General features: G+C 43.3%; 1 protein-coding gene across 2 annotated transcripts in view; it reads left to right on the top strand.

Moving 5' to 3' along the window:
• Acvr1 (activin A receptor type 1) overlaps positions 1-19065 on the top strand; it is a 122574-nt gene that overhangs the window by 65543 nt on the left and 37966 nt on the right. For both annotated transcript variants that reach the window (XM_036183792.1, XM_036183791.1), the window contains exon 2: positions 4503-4576. In XM_036183792.1, the coding sequence (XP_036039685.1) occupies positions 4510-4576 (67 nt within the window). In that variant the 5' untranslated portion in view covers positions 4503-4509. The remainder of the gene's footprint in view (positions 1-4502; positions 4577-19065) is intronic.

Here is a 19065-nt window from a genome sequence, read left to right as displayed (position 1 = left end):
AAAGCACTTGAGGAATCCCTGAGCTCAGGGTTACTGAATTCTTACCACTTCCCTTCTCTGTGACCAAGGGCAGAGGAGTTGATAGTTTACTTAAAAAAGAAAACAAAACAAAAGCACCATACTTTCTTTTCTGCATGTTTTAAAAGTAGAAATAGACACTTTGTGCTTTAGGTCAGTTCTTTAACAAATTGATCTTTTGGTTTGTTTTGAGATAAGCCCAGGCTGGCCTGGAATTTGCTGGGTAGCCAGGGCTGCTTACCTGTCTCAGCCTACCACATGCCGGTAGTGGCAGGATTCTATATGTGTACCATTCCAGGCTTGATGTTTCTTATAATTAAAATGTGGTCAGGAAATCCATACTCATTTCTCTTTCTTCATGCTTCCTCCCTTCTTTGGGGTGTAATTTGTAGTAGGCCATTAGTAGGCAGGTGAAGCAAACGGCAGCCAGCAAGTGTTGCTGACTCTTTTCTTCTCCAGTGGATTTCTTTCTTTCTTTTTGATGTGATTTGAGTTGCTCTTTATAGATTAGCTTAAGGACTAAATTTGTATACTTTTTGTCTCTTATGAGCTTAAATCAGCTTATAATAATGATGGTAGTCTGCAAACATTGGGGCACATAGGCTTTTGTTGGTTTTTGACACGGAAAATATGGCAGAGATGATTTGTTCTGAGTTTTTAAAATTATGACAGCATTGTTTATGTTGAAGTGTGTTAACTGTTGACTAAACTCTTGCAGAGATGATGCATTTTTTAAATCTTCCCTGCCCTTTATAGGAGTGCGTGATAGGAGTGGTACTAATTCTTTGCAATTCAAAGTTAAATCGACTGTGTTAAGCTGCAGAGAATTCTGTGTTTTAAATGAGCACCTACTTGGCTCAGCTCTAATGACCACGATTCGACTGGACATTCTGTACTGGAGTTTGGTAAGGGAGACACGGTTGAAAAGTACAATAGGTAGGGATATACCATTATTAATTGTGTTTCATAGGGATGAAAATCAACAGTATAAGAAAAAAGTGTTGGAGGATTTAGGCCAGAAGTGACATTTCTGTGGAGACTTGAAGGATGAGCAGCAATTTCGCCAGGTTGTGGCCTTGAAAGAAGAGCCCTGCCCCGGGGAGTATGATAATGTACCATGCTCAAGAGATGGGCAGTAGAACTTGGAAGAATGGGGTGTGAGTGCTGAGGGGGCCGAGGAAAGGATGATGGCAGAGTACAGAAGGCTTGGTGACAGTGGAGGTGAAGAGGCACTCGGAAGCCTTAGAGTGTCTTAGCATGGTTCTCATTCTTACCTTGCTCTTCGGCCTTCCCGGGGGTTCTCAAACTTTCTTCAGATTTCTAGCTTAAGTCCTCAAGATATACCATACCTGTCTCCCCCCCATGTGTATTAATATAAACTGTAAACTATGTGATATAGAATATATACATCAATCAACTTTCTGACATGGGAACAAACTACCTGAGAAAAGAGACAAGGGTGTCGCTTGTCAGATGAAGAGGTTTGGTGTGGGGTCATATATATTGCTTTTATACCTCTAATGGGGGTGCTGGATGGCAGTGGCAGGAAGGTGGTGGAGGCCAAAAAGCAAAGGAGGAAAAGGAAGGGTTGGAGGAAAGGGAAGGGTTGGGGCCATATATCCTCCTTTGAGGGCATGCCCACAATAATCTGAGGACCCTCCTACACCCTACCTCTTAAAGGGACCACTGTCTGCCAGTAGTGCCAGCCTGAGGACCAAGCCTGCACTATAATAATACACAAAACAGAAACTTAAAGACATTATACATTTGCTAATGGCGGGATCCTATTATTAATGACAATCTCAAGATACTAAACCTCATGTTTATTACATAAGATGGGACACAAAATCCGTTTTCCAAATACCTTTTTAAAAATGTGTATTTGAGGAGACTACTTCATGTCCGGCTGACCTGAATTTTATTGCTGTTTTCCAGCGCAGTGGTGACAGAGAAATAGGTGATGCCATGGCCTGTGTTTTCATCCTCTTCTCTGGTGCTTGTATCACTAATGTAATTAATCTCTAGTTTCTTTACTGGTCCTAGTGTACTCGCCATTTGGGGAGGGTTTATTTCATTATCGCAAACCAGTGTAGCCCGTGAGTCCGTTTGAGGAGCTCCTGAGCTTTGTAAGCCACTCATGATGAGCCTTTCGTCAGCAGTCTCTCTGGAAGGTACCCCTTTTGCTCCCTGGACTGTCATAAAGAACAGAGAAGCATGCCAAGTAAAGCTGCCAGTTATTTACCACTTTAGTATATGAGAATTATGGTATGAAAGCAAGCTTTGAGTGTTTTCATTCTCCAGCTTAAGGGGTTCCTTTGTGTGTCTCTTAGATGCATGTAACCACATTGGAGTTGAGTGTGCTATGGCTAGGGACTGCCAGAAACACAATTCTAGGTATTGCTCTAATAAGCAATGATGAGGGATTGAAGTCACTTCAGGTGGAGAGGACTTTTGTAAGCATTGATCTCTTTCCTGTTATTACAGGACAATATCTTAGGTCACATAATCTGCAAGAAAAATTGTATTGAATGATTGATTGTATGTAGGTATGTATAGGTTTTAGTTTGATTTGTTATATGACCCAGACTAACTTTGAACTTGCAATTCTCCTGCCTATGGCTCCCAAATAATTCCTCTTGTTTATTACATACCTAAGAAATTTGCTTTTAGGTTGGCCATACTGGTGCTTGCCTCTAAGCTCAGTTTCAGGAGGCAGAAGTGTACCCCTTCCACTAGTGTGGAGAGCCCAATGGCATGTTAAAGCATGTGCTCAGCAACTAAATGTCTTCATACTGCAGCATAATGCAGCAAAGAATGTTGCAGTGAGGCAGAGTAAGAGTGTTCACTTAGGTTTCTCTTCTTCTTCCAAGAAAGCTAATGATGCCATCCTTCAGACTTTATCACCACCACCCTTCTTGTGTGTGTGTGTGTGTGTGTGTGTGTGTGTGTGTGTGTGTGTGTGCGCGTGCGTGCGTATGTGGTGTATAGCCCTAACTGTCCTGGGACTCACTTTGTAGAACAGGCTGGCCTTGAACTCAGAGATTTCCCTGGCTCTGTCTCCCAAGTGCTGATACTAAAAGCATGTACCACCATGCCTGGCCCTTCATTTAATCTTAACTGTGTTTTCCCCCTACCCCTCCACCTAAGCTTTTCTCTGAACACAGTTAACAGGGAGTGTGGTGAATAAACCGATCACCAAGAAAAATAATGATTTAAGATGAGCTGGTGGGCTCAGTCAGGAGAATGCTTACTGGACCAGCATGAGGACCTGAGTTTGATCTCTGACACCCACATAAGAAACTGGGCATGGTGGTTTATGCTTATAATCACAGTGCTGGGGAGGCAGAGATGGTTGTGTCCTTGGACGCATTGGTCAGAGAGGCTAACTTCATTAGTGAGCTCCATGTCTCAGAGACTCTGTCTCATAAAACAAGGTGGATAGCTCCTGAACAATGACAGTCATTGTAACGACCTGCACACACATGCACACACACGTGAGTACACATACGAACCCACTGCACCCTCATACACACATGTGCACACTCTCCACGGACATTCAGGAGACAATCTACCAGCTTTTGTCACTTGCTGTGATGGTGTAAGCATGACACCACACTGGCCTCTTCATGGAAGAGCTGTACAATGTTCTTAATGTCACTTTCCAGGAAATTGCGCCAAATCAGACTCTCGTTAGATCCCTGATACTTGCAGGAATTAATTCAAATAAGGTTCTTAACTCAGAGAATTGGACTTCTGCCAATGAAGTTCTAGGTCATCACCAACTTGAAGTTTCTATCAGTTGTCTTTTTTTTTTTTTCCCTCCATGGACATTTTCTATCCTGTAAATTTACATAATTTCTTATTTTGAAAGTATTCCTGTCTTAATTATGTCTAGCCTCTTAAAGTTCTTGCCTTTTAAAATCCAAGGTTGATGTAGAAATGCAGTGTTTTGCAGTATATGTGGTGTAAGAAACATTATTTGTTTTCCTCTTGAATTTTCTGATGTTCTACTTTCAACCTCCAAACCTTTAAGGAAGTGAGGCTCAGACACAGTGACCTGCCTGGAATTGTCCAATCTCCTACCTTTAACATCATATGAGAGTCGTGATCTTGGGCCTCCCAGTCTCTTACTGTAATGCCAATGTCATGTTCAATGAGGTAGGGTAAAATTCCAGCCTAGAGTCTTTCAGAATATGTTATCTTCCACTGTGTTCCCTTTATTTTCTTCCTGAGTTCTTCATTAGTGGGATAGGCTCAGAGACACAGCCTTAAAGAGGTCACTGGCCAAAGGGAAATCTTAAGTCCTTTGAAGATTTGCTCAGATCTGTGAAAAGAGAATATTCAAATATGCTAAACACCAAGGCATTCTGTGTTGGGTTTATTTGAAGGGCCCTCAATGACATTTGGAGATGATGTGTATCGTTTACTGTCATCCTGTGGCTAATTTTCTGTCTCACTTAAATTTTTTCTTTTTCCTTCCACAGTTATACAATGGTAGATGGAGTAATGATCCTTCCTGTGCTGATGGTGATGGCTTTTCCTTCCCCGAGTTTGGAAGGTACGTGACACACAGCTGTTTGGTTAGGATGGTGTGCTGTGTATTCTTTGGCTTACTGTAAAACATTTGGTCCTGAATCCTGCCAGACATAACACACCCTTTGTATAATAAATATCTAGCAATGTCCCTTGACTGCTTTAATGTGCAGTTCTGATACATATTGTTTCTTGATGTGTGTGTGTGTGTGTGTGTGTGTGTGTGTGTGTGTACAGTTTTTTAAAGATTCCATGTAGTACCCGACCAGAAATAACTATGAAGGTGAAGTGAAGACAGTTGAGCAGTTAACAATAAAGAAGTACATGTAAACACATGTGCTCTGTGCTGTCAGTCATGCCTGAGCACATTAGATGTTAGAAGTATGGTACTCTTGCTGGGCGGTGGTGGCGCACATCTTTAATCCTAGCACTCCGGAGGCAGAGCCAGGTGGATCTCTGTGAGTTTGAGGCTAGCCTGGTCTACAGAGCAAGATCCAGGAAAGGCACAAAGCTACACAGAGAAACCTTGTCTTGGAACACCAAAACCAAAACCAAAAAAAAAAAAAATAATAATAATAATAATAATAAAATAAAATAAAGTATTGTACTCTCTATTATCTGTGCATTTACTTTCCACTGTCTTGCATGACCATGGTAAATGTGATCAAAATGTTAACTAGAAGTTGTAGAATAAACAATTCCTAAGTTTTAAATAATCATCAATATATTTAGTCTGGTATAATATTATTCTGTTTTATCATTGACTGTGGCTAATTTTTAAATGTATTTACCCTGTGTGTGCACGCATGTATGTGTGTAAGTGAGTCTGCAGTGGCGTGTGTGGCCAGAGGTCAGAGGACAGCTTTCGGGAGTCGGTTCTCTTTTCCCTCCCAGTGGTTCTGGGGATCAGGCTCAGGTTATTTGGCTTTGTCTTTACCCACAGAGTCATTCTTCCAGGCCTCACTGTGGCCGACTTACAAATGAAATGTTACAGAGTGTAGAGGGAGTGGGGGTAGAGGAGAAGTGGTATGTTGAGAATTTGGTGCTGTCCACACTTTTAGGGATGGTGTAAGGAAGAGGAGGGTACTCTAATATTACACACACCTGTGTGTTTTCAGCTGTCTACCTCAAGAAATAGATGACTACTGTTCTATTGTGTTGTCTTGGTGTTGGAATTACATATGCTCTTCCTTCAGTGGCTGAATTTTCTGAATAATGAAAACTTTTGGTAGAATGTCAACAAAACAGAGACCCATGACCCCTTTGATAGTTTTGTTTATCTGCAGCGAGCCACAGTGTGTTAAAGCTGGGTGCTGGGGCAGGAGGGGGCGGTCTAGCAAGTGGCCTTCCGATTATTGGGGGCTTGCCCTCCAAGAGGTTTGTGGGGCCTGGTCCTTTCTCTTTCTTTTACATCTGATTGTGAGGTAAATAGTCTTTCTCTGCTCTCTTTTCCCAAGACACCGCTATATGTTGTGTTCATGGTTTGCAAAACTCCAGTGGCAATCATTCATGGACTGTCACCTCCACCACCACCAACCCCAGGAGCCGTTTTCTGTTATTAATTTGATTAGCTCAGGGATTTGCTGCAGTTATGGAAAGCTGACTAGAACTCCTACAGTTTATACAGTAGTTTTACTTGGCGGGAAATTTAATATCCATCAAGACAATGTAAGGCATACTTTATGTTTTTATGAATAACAGGTGGATATTAGGTTTGGTTAATTGTACAGATTATTTAGGTTAGTGAATGTGTTGAGGCATACTCAGACCTTGTCAGGATAAAACAAGTATGGAGCCACATGCATATAATTCCAGCAATTAGTAGGTGAAGGTAGGAGGATTAGAAGTTGAAGGTTACCGTTGGCCACATAGTGAACTGGAGACCAGCCTAGGCTACAGAAAGCTCTGCCTCAAAACAACAAGAAGCCTCCTTTGACTTAGGCTATATCTTTGTCCTTGTCTCTTTGGGCTTCTGTAACAAAATACTGCATACTGGATACCTTATAAGCAGCAGACATTTATTGCTTAGAGTTCTCAGTCTGGAAAGGCCAAGTTCAAGGTGCTGGGTGGGAGAGGTGCTGTCTGATGAGGACTCAGTACTCATAGGTGGCTCTTTCTCACTGTGTCCTATGGTGGAAAGGCTAGCTGTTTCTTCTAGGAGGGCACTGTCCCAGTTTTGTTTCTGTTGCGGTGATAAGATACCTTGACAAAAGCAGCGTGAAGTAAGGCAGGGTTTATATTCATGTGCAATTCCAGGTTAGAGTCCACCTCAATGGGGAAGACAGCAGGAACTGGAAACACCTGTTCTGTGACCATGCACAGTCGTGCATGAATGCTCCCTTGCTTGCTCTGCTCAGCTCTGGTTTTCTCCTTTCAAAAATTCAGGTTTCCCTGTCCAGGGAATGGTGCTGCCCACAGTAGGCTTAAAATAGCCCCCCCCCCCTTCCCTAAGACGTGCTCAGAGGCTAACCCACTGTAGACACTCCTTCACTCAGACTCTTCCTGGGTCACACGTTAACCATCATAGGAACACAATGAGGCTCTTTGCTCATGTTCTCTTACTTGACCTACCTTCTTTTACTACCATTACCATGGATTTTGAGGGATACAAACATGCATACACAGCAGGAAAAAATTTTGGCCCATGACATAATCAAGCATTCCAAAGCCCTGCGCCTCTCTGGCCCTTTCTTACTTCTTATTGTTTTCTTCTTTCCCTACCTTGTTCCAGGAAAGCTTCTTAGGAGTGGAACTTCTCTTTTTGAGAGCTACAGACAGCTGACTAAGAAAGGAAAAGGAAAAGTTAGTACTAATTCTGTGCAGTTGTTAAGTCCCACCTTTCCATGTTGCTATGTATGTGGTGATATATTGTGTACCCTAATAAACTTTGCCTGAAGGTCAGAGAATAAGAAAGCCACTAGATTAAACATAGAGGACAGACAGTGGTGGCACACACCTTTAATCCTAGCACTCATGAGGCTAGTGTCTGGATCTCTGTGAATTCAAGGCCACCCTGGACTACATGAGATTGACTCAGTCCAGGAGAGAAAACAGAGCACACACCTTTAATCCCATTACTGGGAAGGACACATGCCTTTAATCCCAGAAAATGATGGCTGGTGATAGAAAAGCATATAAGTTGTGAGGAGACAGGAACTAAAGGCTTTCGGCAGAAGCCTCCCTTTCAGCTAGAGGCTTTTTCGGCTGGAGCCTTTCTGGTGAGGACTCAGAGGATATCAGTTAGAGGATTCATGGAATTGGTGAGGTGAGACATGGAAGTGGCTTGTTTCTTTGTTTCTCTGATCTTTCAGCATTTACCCCAATATCTGGTTCTGGAGTTTTTTGTTATCAGACCTTTAGAAATTCGAGCAACATATGTAAATGTGTTCCAATTACAGATCATAAACTCTAGCTCAGTGTGCCTCGGAAGATGTCTGTTTTGTCCAAGTTCCTCCAGGAAGAGCAGTGCTTAGAGTAGTTCTTAGTTTTGTTGTGATCAGATGAGATACAAGGCTCACGCCCCTGTTAATGAGTTCTTTGGGATGTACGGGTCTACTTTATATAATTGATAAACTTCCAAGGAGGCAAATAATTAAACTGGTTAGTGGAGCCAACTCTGCATAAAAGTCAGTACTCTATCCTAGGAGTTATTTTGTTGAACTTTAGACTTACCTTGTTGGGTATGTCCCTACTCTCTCTCTCTCTCTCTCTATCTATCTATCTATCTATCTATCTATCTATCTATCATCTCTCTCTCTTTCTCCATCCAACTCTTCTCTCTCTGTCTGCCTGTCTGTCTGTCTCTCTGTGTGTTCCTATCCCTTACTCCTTCCCTTTCTCCCTCCATTGTCCTCTTTGGACATCACAAATCCACTACATGTAGCATTGGAATGTAGGTAATAGTCAAGGAGGTCTCTGAGTATAAGACACAAGCTGGGTTTTGAGGGCAATAAAAAACGTAAGCTTTCCTTCCTTTGACGGTGAGAACATTTAGATTAGAATTACTAAGGCGGCTCTTACTTTGTTTCTGTACTACAGTGCTGCTGTAGCCTAGTCTGGATATTTAGAGTCTGTCTAGACAGCTCTCAGCAATGGAAGTTGTTAAAGACATTGCAATGCTCTGGGAGGTGTGGCAGGTGATGCCCCAGAGAATCCTGTCCTGCTAGTGCTGGAGGCCTTTATTGGAGGACGTGGACTCTTGTTAAAGCTGGAAGTATGGGATGAGTTAGCATTGCTCTTCAGCTGGACATTTCTGAGGACCCGTATCTTGGTCCCCCTTCAAAGTTACTTACTCAGTGCTTTAATGCCCACAACTAAAAAAAGTCTTAAGAATCTTGGAAACAGAGTTCTCTCCAAATTCTTCCTCTCCATATGTTATTAAGTAGTGCTTTCTGGTTTCAGTTAATACCACAGTGGACCTGTGATGGAAGCGAGGTAGGAGAGAAAAGGAGAACAGAACAGAAGCAGAGTTGGGAAGAGCTGAGAGGGAAGAAAACGGAGCAAAGAGAGAGGGAGGAAAGGGGCACTTGTCAGCAGTGCTAAGAACCTTGTTCTCAGCCGCCGGCGGTGGCGCACGCCTTTAATCCCAGCACTCGGGAGGCAGAGGCAGGTGGATCTCTGTGAGTTCAAGGCCAGCCTGGGCTACCAAGTGAGTTCCAGGAAAAGCTGCAAAGCTTACACAAAGAAACCCTGTCTTGAAAAACAAACAAACAAACAAACAAAAAACCAAAACAAAAAGAACCTTATTCTGGATTTTATTTTTCTCCTTGTTTCTGTGCAGGGTCCCAGCAAATGAGCTCTTTATTTTTAATATTTAGTGAGATGTATACAAGTTGTATCATACTATTTAGGATTTCCTGTCCATTGTATTTTCCCTCTGATAGTTTCTGAATTCTGTACACATTTATCTACATTTCCCTAAACGGCTCATTTCACCACATGTCCTTCCTTCTTTACCGGTGCTTATACATATACATAGTGATTGGTTTCGCAAAGACATCTCCGTGCAAGTGTATCATGTGGTTTGGCCATATTTACTTCCCTGTCTCCTCTTTCTTCCCATCCCATTCATTCCCTCAGACAGGCAAATGACTGAATACTAGAAACAGATAATAAAACCCATTGTTATGAGTTGATAGGGAAATGGGTTGCCACTAAGATTTTACTATTTAATAGACCACCACTACTATAAATCAGATATGGACCTGAATGTGGGATGCTGTCCTTCCCCCATAATATTCTATGAGTACCCTAAGTTGGAGTGTTCTTGTCTCATTTGTGGCTGGCGTGGGTACTGGTCACCATCTTTCCTCTTTATGACTTAACTTTGTTACCGTCAGTAGTATATTCTGTAAAAGGCACTTTTGCTTTGTATTTTATTTACTGAGAATTAAAAAAAAATAAACCTGCTTATAATACAGTTAACAATTGTAAAGTAAAATTTAGGTACAAAATGCTTAATTGAAAGACATAAATAATAGGAAAGATAATAAAAGTCTGGTGCTGAGCTTTGTAGATTACAAGTTGAAAAGAAAATAGACTCCCATTTAATATATACCGAGTGGTAGAAGCCATCTAGAAACTATGTCCTGCTGAGGCCTCTCAGTGTTCTTGGGGCACATGTAAAAGTCACAGGCATTTTGTTGTAATAGATTTTGATGTATAGACTTAGTCCGTGAAACAAACAAAGGCCACTTGGTGGCATGCACCTGTGCTCTTATTCAGGACACTGAAGGGAGAGAATAGCTTGAGCCCAAGAGTTCAAGACCAGCCAGGGCAGCACAGGGAGATACTACTACAAGCAAGCTACAAACAAGCAAAGATAGAGGAAGATTGGTTGGTGGATCCTGTGTTATAGTTAGACTGGAGAAGTAAATTCTGATGTGCTTTTGAAAAGTAGGTGGGGTATTGAAAAGTTGATAATGATAATATAGTCTACATTTCAAACCTAGGAGAAAGAATTTTGAATGTTGGATTTTTTTTTTTTTTTTTTTTTTTTTTTAGCTGAGGACCAAACCCAGGGCCTTGTGCTTGCTAGGCAAGTGCTTTACCACTGTGCTAAATCCCCAACCCAGATTTTTTTAATCACAAAGAAATAATAAATATTTGAGGCATTAGATATATTTACTCTGATTTGAACATTATCTAGTGAGTGTTCAAATATACCAAAACAGCACACAGTACTAGTAGATAGGTACAATTTTCATGTGCCAGCTCTCCTCTTATCTCATTGTTTCTTAAATGTTTTTATTTTTCCTATCTCACTTCTCTCCATCCCCTCTCTTCCATGGTGCTGGAGACCAAATGTTTGTCTTTCTTCAATGTTGATTAGAAACTGTGCTAACAGTTCAGTAATGAGTTGAAAGCAGTGATTGAGATAGCATTTGGATGTATTTCAGAATACTCCCCAGGTTCTGTGGAACTAATCAGGGAAAACAAAATGAGGGTTCCTTTTTCCATCCAAATATGGAAACTTAGAAAATGCTGTTTATTATAGAAAATGTTAATCCCAATGACAAAAATAAGACCACTACCCCAATTTAAAGCCAAATTTGAAGCAAGCTTTAATTAAATACTGGCTTTATGGATTGTCTTAGTCCAGGTCCATACCCAGGTTCCTGGGAAATGGCCCCAAATCAAGTTTTGCAAGGGCTTGAGAAGGAAAACCCATAATAATTTATTGCATTTTCAATCAGGTCCAATCAGAGGCAAGCATACGTCCTGCTGTACCTGCAGCCTACATCCAATCAGGAGCAAGTGTGTATCCTGATGTATTTCCAGCCTGTGAAACTCCCACCCACATGTGATCAGGCACATCCTTGCAGATAGGTCAGACTTGTGTAGAGGAGTGAAAAAGCATGTGGCTTGTTATCTCCCATAAACCAGAGCCTCCAGTGTTTCAGAAAGTATCCATCCTTGAGCAAGAGGCTTGCAGATCAGAGGCATTTTTGTTTCATGGATCTCTTAGGCATAGTAATTAAAACTTAAAATGTGACTTTGGCTCTCACACTACTTTTTGACAATTATAGGTAACATTGGATATTTAATATGTTCCAGTTATTGTGTTTACTGCTTTATGTTATTTCTCACATTAATTATTATTTATTTTTCATAACTCTCCCCTAATAAGACAGGAGTAATTTTTTTTTGGCTGTACCTTTAGACTGGTTAAAGCTCCTGATGGTACACAGCCAACCAAGGCCAACTAAGAGAAACAATGTACTGAGCTTCAACCTTTAATCCTCTTCGAAATTGTATATTTTTGCTGTAAGTTAGTGGCATCCATCTGCATTCATCTCCTCTGTGGTGCATGCTGGGATCCAGCTCGATGCAGCAGTTTGTTGGAGAGGGTGAGAAGGGAGCCTGGGCAAATGATGAGGCCCCTTCACCTGGGTTTGTGTTTTCTAGGTCTCTTGTCTGGCCTGTGGGTAATCATCTCTCATTTTCATTATCTGTACAACTCTAGCTGCAGGAAGAGTTTTGTTTGCTCTCACAGAGAAGAGCACTTGAGTCCTAATTACCTGTATATTCTTGCCTTCCCTTCCCACTAATAAGACTAATCATGCTCAAACACTGCTATTATGCCACCAGGGAGAAGGTGGAGTCTCCGAGTTGGGCTCTTCTTTTGTCTCGGTGTGCGTTTGCAGGTGGAAACCATGACATGGAGATTAAAAACGCGGCACTGCTCTTTTGGAAGTATTTCAAAGCTGAGACAACCCCCAGTTTACTGAATTGACACACCACAGTTAGATCTGAAGGCAGCAAGGAAGTCTGGACTCCGGGCACCATTTGTTGCAGAGCTTGGCCTTAAATTATTTTCTCTGTTGACGGGATTGCAGACTTTCCAGAGCCATCACCACTCAGACTTTCCAGCCCAATTACCCAATGAAGGAGGGAAGTGGGTAAGCTCAATAGACTTTTGTTAGGGTCCACAAAGGTGCCCCTCTTTGCCAGTGGGGGAAGAATAGAATGAACCTTTCTTTGAATTTCTTGTTATTGAGGCCTCAGGAAGTTCTTGAAGGGGTGACTGAATGTAAAAGCAACGTCTCAGTATTGAATCTGTTGCTCTCATTTCTTGTTACTGTCACTTACCCCCTTCGTTCCCAATAAAGTCTTTTGCTTCACCGTATCATGACATTAGTTTCTTAAAGGAAAGATGTGAGATGCACTGGGCCCTTTGCCATGAACAGGGCCTAAAATGCCACTCTCTGATGAAGCCGCTCATTCTCCCAGGATTGCTTCTGTTTTTATCGAGTTTTCTTTGGTAACAAAGTGATTGTCTATGAACTTGTTGCAAGGTGAGTGGCTTGACAAAGGTCTCTTTCAGCCGCTCCTTCCTGGGAAATGTTTGCTCTTGCCATAAACTACAGCCACGTCTGTTTATTTAGGAGTGGGGGGGTAGTGCTCACCAAAACTAAAGATCAAACAAAATTAGGAGTGAACAAAGGGGCAACCAAGTTCCTTACGCAGGCAAATGAGGTGATTTGGCTTGTGGTCAACTGTGGTACATAGGGCAGCAGTGTCCAAGCCTTCTCTGTTGCGAAGATGACCTCCGGATCGAGAGGAGAAATACCCTTTTCTCTGTGGAAAAACTAGTGACACAGGAGGCCCTGTCAGGTGTCAGGTGCACAACTTTTACTTTTGAGGAGAAGAAAACCCATTGAGAAATTAATTTGCAACTCTGAAGCACTGCTTACTGCCTTCTGGAACTTCCCCCTGCAGCCTGGGCTGACCCCAGGCGAGCTTCCATAGATAATGATTATTCCTAATAGTCTTAATTACCCAGAACTCAAGTCAATCCAAGATCCTGCTAGACACAAGGCCATGTTTTCCAAATCCTCATTATGACTCATGGCAAGAAACATTTGCAGTAGGACCCAGGGCAGGCATCAAGACCCACACATCTGAGAAGATAGCATCAGGAAACAGTGGTTACTTTTCTTCTACTTCTTCTCCCTATTCAGTCCATTATTTTTCACAGGAAAAAAAAAAATCAAAAAACCCAAAGAGCCTCCTTTGCCTTGATACCCAGTAATGGATCCAAGCCCCAGCTTTAAAGGGGAAAAGCCCAGTGAGCTTTCCCAAAGTTCCCCATGCAGTTCTGCTGGACCCCAGGTAGAAGCCTTGACTCCCAGCTTTAGCCACTGGAGCTGTTCTAGAATCGTCTATTGATTTATCATCTATTTATTTGTACAGCTTCCTCCTCTGTCTGCAAGCCACTGACTTGACAGGAAGAGGGAAGTTTACATTTACACCTTTTCAGCCTGGGTCACAGCACTGGGACAGTGGTGGCCTGATTCTAATCGGCTGAACCTGAGCCCGGGAGCAGTGTCTCCCCAGAGCTGGCTGATGTTGCAGCTAATGCTCTTGTGGGCTAGTGCAGGATATGTGTATTTTCAGGGTGTAGGAGGAAAAGAAGGAATGAGACTAAGGTAGGGAGATGTCTCTCTTGGGAACGTGGTGATGAAATTCACCTTATACAGCAACAGCTCTCCGGTAGCTTTTGTTCGAACAATGGTTTTTGTGGAAGGGAGAGTGGAGATGGCCCCTTCTCTCTGCCCTCTCTTGTTTTGCCTTCTGAATTCTAGTACCTACTCTGGGACAAATTGACAACCACTGAGAGCCACAGATGTATTCAGAGAAGTTACGAAGAATAGAAAATGACAGCAATCTACAGTTTTGAATTTGACTCTTGTGAGATATAAGACACTGCAGAATGCCCTGGAGCATTCTAGGTGTGCCTTCCCTTCCTCTTGACTTCATGTCCTAGTTAAATGCACATTTTCACTTTTGCAGGTTAGGATAATGTTTGATAGTCTGATGGTATCAGTTAAAATAGATCCGAAGGGAAGGTTCTTGACTGGATATAGGAACCTAGTAGAGGGATCAGGAAAGAGACATAGCCCATCATCATCATTAAGCCAGCTTCCTTTTTATTGTACACCTGTATGAGTCTTTCTGCGTTCTTTATCACACTGTACAATGAAAGCAGTCTCTGCTGGCACCTTGTTGTCAGGAGCCCTGGGAAATGCATGCGATAGGTTGTTCACAGAGTAAGCCTTAGACCAAGAAGCTGAGGGTTGCTCCTGCTCACTGTGTTATCACTAGTGAGGCCTGAGACATTGCCTCGCTATTGAGGTTTGAGTAACAATGGCCACCATCGGCTCATATATTTGAATGCTTGACAAGGACTGGGAGGTGTGACCTTGTTGGAGGAAGTGTGTCTTTGGGGGTGGGCTTTGAGATTCCAAAAGCCCATGCCCAGCTCATTATCTCTTTATATCTCTGGATCAGAATGTAACTTTCAGCTACTGCTCCAGAGCAAGGAGTGCCACTGTGCTCCCACCCTGCCCTGGACACAATGATAATGGACTATGTAAGCAAGCCCCCAATTAAATACTTCTTTTATAAGAGTTGCCTTGGTCATGGTGTCTCTTCACAGCAATAGAGCACTGACTAAAACATCTATCATTAGTGCTCAGTAAATATTTGACAAATGAATAAATAATGTTGGCTGTAATAATTGCTTCTGAAATATAAAAAATGGTAGCATGATAAGAGCCAAAGGGACTGGTCTGAGCTGTGGAGATGATAGACAGACACACACACCCTTTCAAGACCTTTATTTTGAGTTTAGAACAAGAAAAGGTTAAAATCCTTCAGTCTGTAGTTACTGTAAGTATCAGCTGTGAACACATTCACATCTGTGATGCAGTTAGAGGTAAGAGGTGGGTTTTAGTGGCTAGGAATCACAACCCAGTTGTGATTCAAACCTGAGGCTACAACACAGCCCTAATACTCTGCTTACGGGGGTTTTCCACCTCACAGACATTGGGGTTGGCAGTGCAGGGAGGAAGTGCTGGAAGAATAAACAGGCATTGAACGAGCAAGGAAGGCATTAAAGAGGGCATTTTAGGCAGGAGATGGGTGGAGCCCAGAGAAGATCAAGCATGGGGGAGGGGGGAGAAATGGGAGGGGCACTGAAAGTCAGGAGAGGGATTACTCAGGATCCAGAGTCAGAGAGAATGCAGAGAGAGCCCTGTGCCTAAGTTGTTTGCCATATGCTCTGAAGGCAGTGGTGCGTTACTGATCACAGACCACAGCAAGGAGAAGGAATAAGCAGAAACGAGTCCTCTCACAGTTAATAAAATCACTCATTTCTTTATCATTTTGCACATGTGCTTGTATGTGTGTGCACATGCCCTTGCACGCCCTGATGTGCATATGGAGATCAGAGGACAACTTTGTGCAGTAAGTTCTTCCTTCCACCTTTATGTAGGTCCCAGGGATTGAACTCAGCTCCTTAGGCTCCAGCTCTTAATCTCCATGTCTCCTGCACACCCGTGCAGTTTTGAAGCATGCCGATCCACATGCTGTACTTTTAAAGGCCTCCCTAAAGAACACAACCAAGTATGGGCAACTGAAAAAGACTTAAATTCCAAAAGTAAAGCTTCATTACAGGTAGCTTGGCAATAATAAAACAACAATGGTACAACAATAATCTAATCATTCCACAGTCCATTTTTTTCCTTTTTTAAATGAGAACAAGTCTGGGCTACTGACTTTTTCTAGCAACTTTTGCAGGACATTTAAATCCTTCTGAGCTGGCCCTTTGTTCCCAGGTTGCCATGGAGTGTCAATAAGCGCAGCTCAGAATAACCCAGACAGTGAACTGAGAGGTACAGCTTGCTCAATGGCATGCCGGCTGGCCAGGTTACACTGTTTTCCTTGCTCTCATCTTGGGAGGAGCACTGGGCAGCTGGTTGGCTTGGCAGCTGGGCAAGGTGCATGTCTGTTGGCTGCCTCGAGTTTGAACCGCAACCAAGCCTTGCCTCCCTCCTGAGCATGTGCAGGACTCGGCAGCTGATAGCATCTGAAAATAGTTCACTGCGCACCTGTCCCTTGTACACCAGCGCCTGGCCGGCTGCCATTTAGGACAATGTGGACTCACTTGGTAGACAGGTGAGGTGCTGAGCAGATTGTAATGGTTGGTAGGAAGATCTGGGGACTTTGGCTCTACTTAAAGAATGGAAAGAACAAAACAAAACAAAACAAAGCGGGCAAGCAAGCAATACATTTTGAGCAGGTTCATTCTTTACTTGTGGTTGTTGGAGTCTCAGTGGGCATCTCTGCCAAGTATGTGTCTGAAGCCTCCATGTCAGTCTCTTTGATCAGCTAAATAGTGGCCTGATAGACTATGGTGTGAGCATCTCTTAGAAGGGAAAACAGGCGTAATTTCTGCTTTAGAAAGCGAAACGTTGAGTTAACCTGTTTTATTTCATCTCATACCCACTTTTCAATTCCCAGTGATTGCCAGTGGATGGCTCCTATGAGGTGTTTCCCTTGTTCACCTGTTATTTCTCAGTAGTAGGATTGTGGGCTCTTGTATTTACAGAATGGAACCACAGTATGCTGAGTGCTGTTTACCTCTCAAAATTCCTTCCAGTCCCTTCTGGGCTTTCATTTCTTCAGAGGCCTTGGCACGCTGGCGAAGATAGCAGCAGGCTCTGCAAGGAAATACTTCTGAAATGACTGGTGGTGTTGGAGCTACTATTTAAAGTGACCCTTCATAGATACCTGGGTTATCTTTAGGCCGTCAGTGATCCGGGGCTGCAAGAGCCAAAGGGACTCTTCGGAAACTCTTGCCTGTTGTGTTTAGATATTCTTGCCCCTCAGCCAGAGGCCTCGTGACACATCTCAGATTTAGCCCGTGTTCTTCTGCCAAGGTCCACGATGATGGTAGAAGCTAGGGATGGCTCAGCATGCTTCAGGGATCGAGAGAGGATTGAAGGAGCAGTCCCCTGCACAGCCATGAGAAAGGCTTTCTTTTTCTACATTGAGTGTAGGTACCTGGAACCTTTCTTTCTGTGGGCTAGCACTAAAAAGATGCTCAAAATGGCCCAACTCCACCTTCCTATGGTGACTATAGTGTCTTCAATCTGTGGCTAATAACTCAGTTTTCTCTGATGTGGTGAATTCTGCTTGTTCATTTGAATTAGACTGGCAGGGAAGAAGTTCCTGAGGTTGCAAAGGTCCTCACACTGATGCGCGAGGCACTTGTGCAACCAGCAGTGTGGGGGGTCATGTCTCCATCAGCTGGCAATGGAACACTGAACTATATCAGCCCTTAGCAGTGAATTGGAAAACTGGATGGGATGCGGCAGTACCAGTATCGGAAGTTTGGACTGTGCCCCAGCCCTTTCTCCTTTTCTTAACTGTCAATCAGAAGGAAGTCTTGAATTCATTGTTTCCTTTGCTTCTTTGGAATGGGTGGGGTAGGGAGCAAGGGAGGATAATGGAGTAGTTCAAGACATTTTACTTTTACCTTTGGTGCATCAGCAGGCTTCTTCTGAGACCGTTGTTAAGCAAACTACAGTCTCACACAATGTTGGAAGGGTTTAATCCCTGGTTAAAACACCCCTGAAGGGTGAAAGGATGGGCTAGCAGTTTCCTGTGATTTCTAAATGGGCAAGCCTGGAGGAGATCTGACTCCTCAGTCTCTAGAGAAGGCTAGCACGGGACACAGAGAGGGAGAGCACAAACGTCGCCGCTGGGCTAGTTGGTCACTCCTTCATTGGCTAGTCCGTGTGGCATTCCTTGTTGAAGGTTTTCTTTCAAGCTGAAAGTTTCAGTTTAGTACCTGGGATGGGGGAGAGGGACCTCAGAAGCAAGTCCCCGGAAGTAGGAGCAGCAACAGGAGTGGCCAGCACCTCTCTCTGCACTACCACAGCATCTCTCTGCACACATCCCCAGCCCCCTGCTCCTCCTTCCTTCTAAATCCAAAGAGAACAACTTCTCTGAACCATTCATAATTCACGGGGACCGCCGCTGCCTTCTTCCTCCAGGCTCTGTCATGCCCTCTAAACTGGAGCTTTGTTCAGACATTGGCTTGTGTGGAGCAACAGTAACATATTTGGCCTGTGAAAATATTCCTTCAGACATAATTCCCTTCAGGCCTGTAGCCCTTTGTTCTGTGAAACATTGCTTCTAGAGGCTTGCAGACACAGTGAAGAGGTCGCTATTCTGTTGTTTTCTTCCGGGTGGAGGAGGTACCTCCTAGACTGGGTGCCTATGTTAAAGCCAAGTCTGCTGCTTTCAGAGGGTCGTAAGACACACGGAAAAGGCCAGCCAATGCTGTCTACGGTTACTACCCACAGTATTCCTTGATCTCTTAGTCACTTGAACACTGGCCGAGCTTTTGGCTTTGAAGCAGAAGGTGTAGCTGCTGCAATAGGCTTAATTTGTGAGGATTATTTCAGAGACACAGAGTCATCCCAGCCACGATATTAAACAGATGGCAACCTCCCTGCCGAATGCGCTCCCCCCTCCCCCAGCTTCAGCAGATCAAATGCAGGATGACTTAGGGCTCCTCATTACCTGCAGCAGAGCACGAAGGGGAAAGTGAGACCTCACTCTTCTTCCTTCACCGTTCCCTACTGAACGTGTCATCGGGGAAAAAAATGGCCGCAAAGACCAGGGGCAAATTTGTTCTGCTGGGCAGACAGGGGCTGTATG

This window comes from Onychomys torridus, chromosome 4 (assembly GCF_903995425.1).
Source record: "Onychomys torridus chromosome 4, mOncTor1.1, whole genome shotgun sequence".
Taxonomy (NCBI): Eukaryota; Metazoa; Chordata; class Mammalia; order Rodentia; family Cricetidae; genus Onychomys; species Onychomys torridus.
Note: the sequence above shows the minus strand (reverse complement) of the source record. Positions and strands in the feature narration are given on the sequence as shown.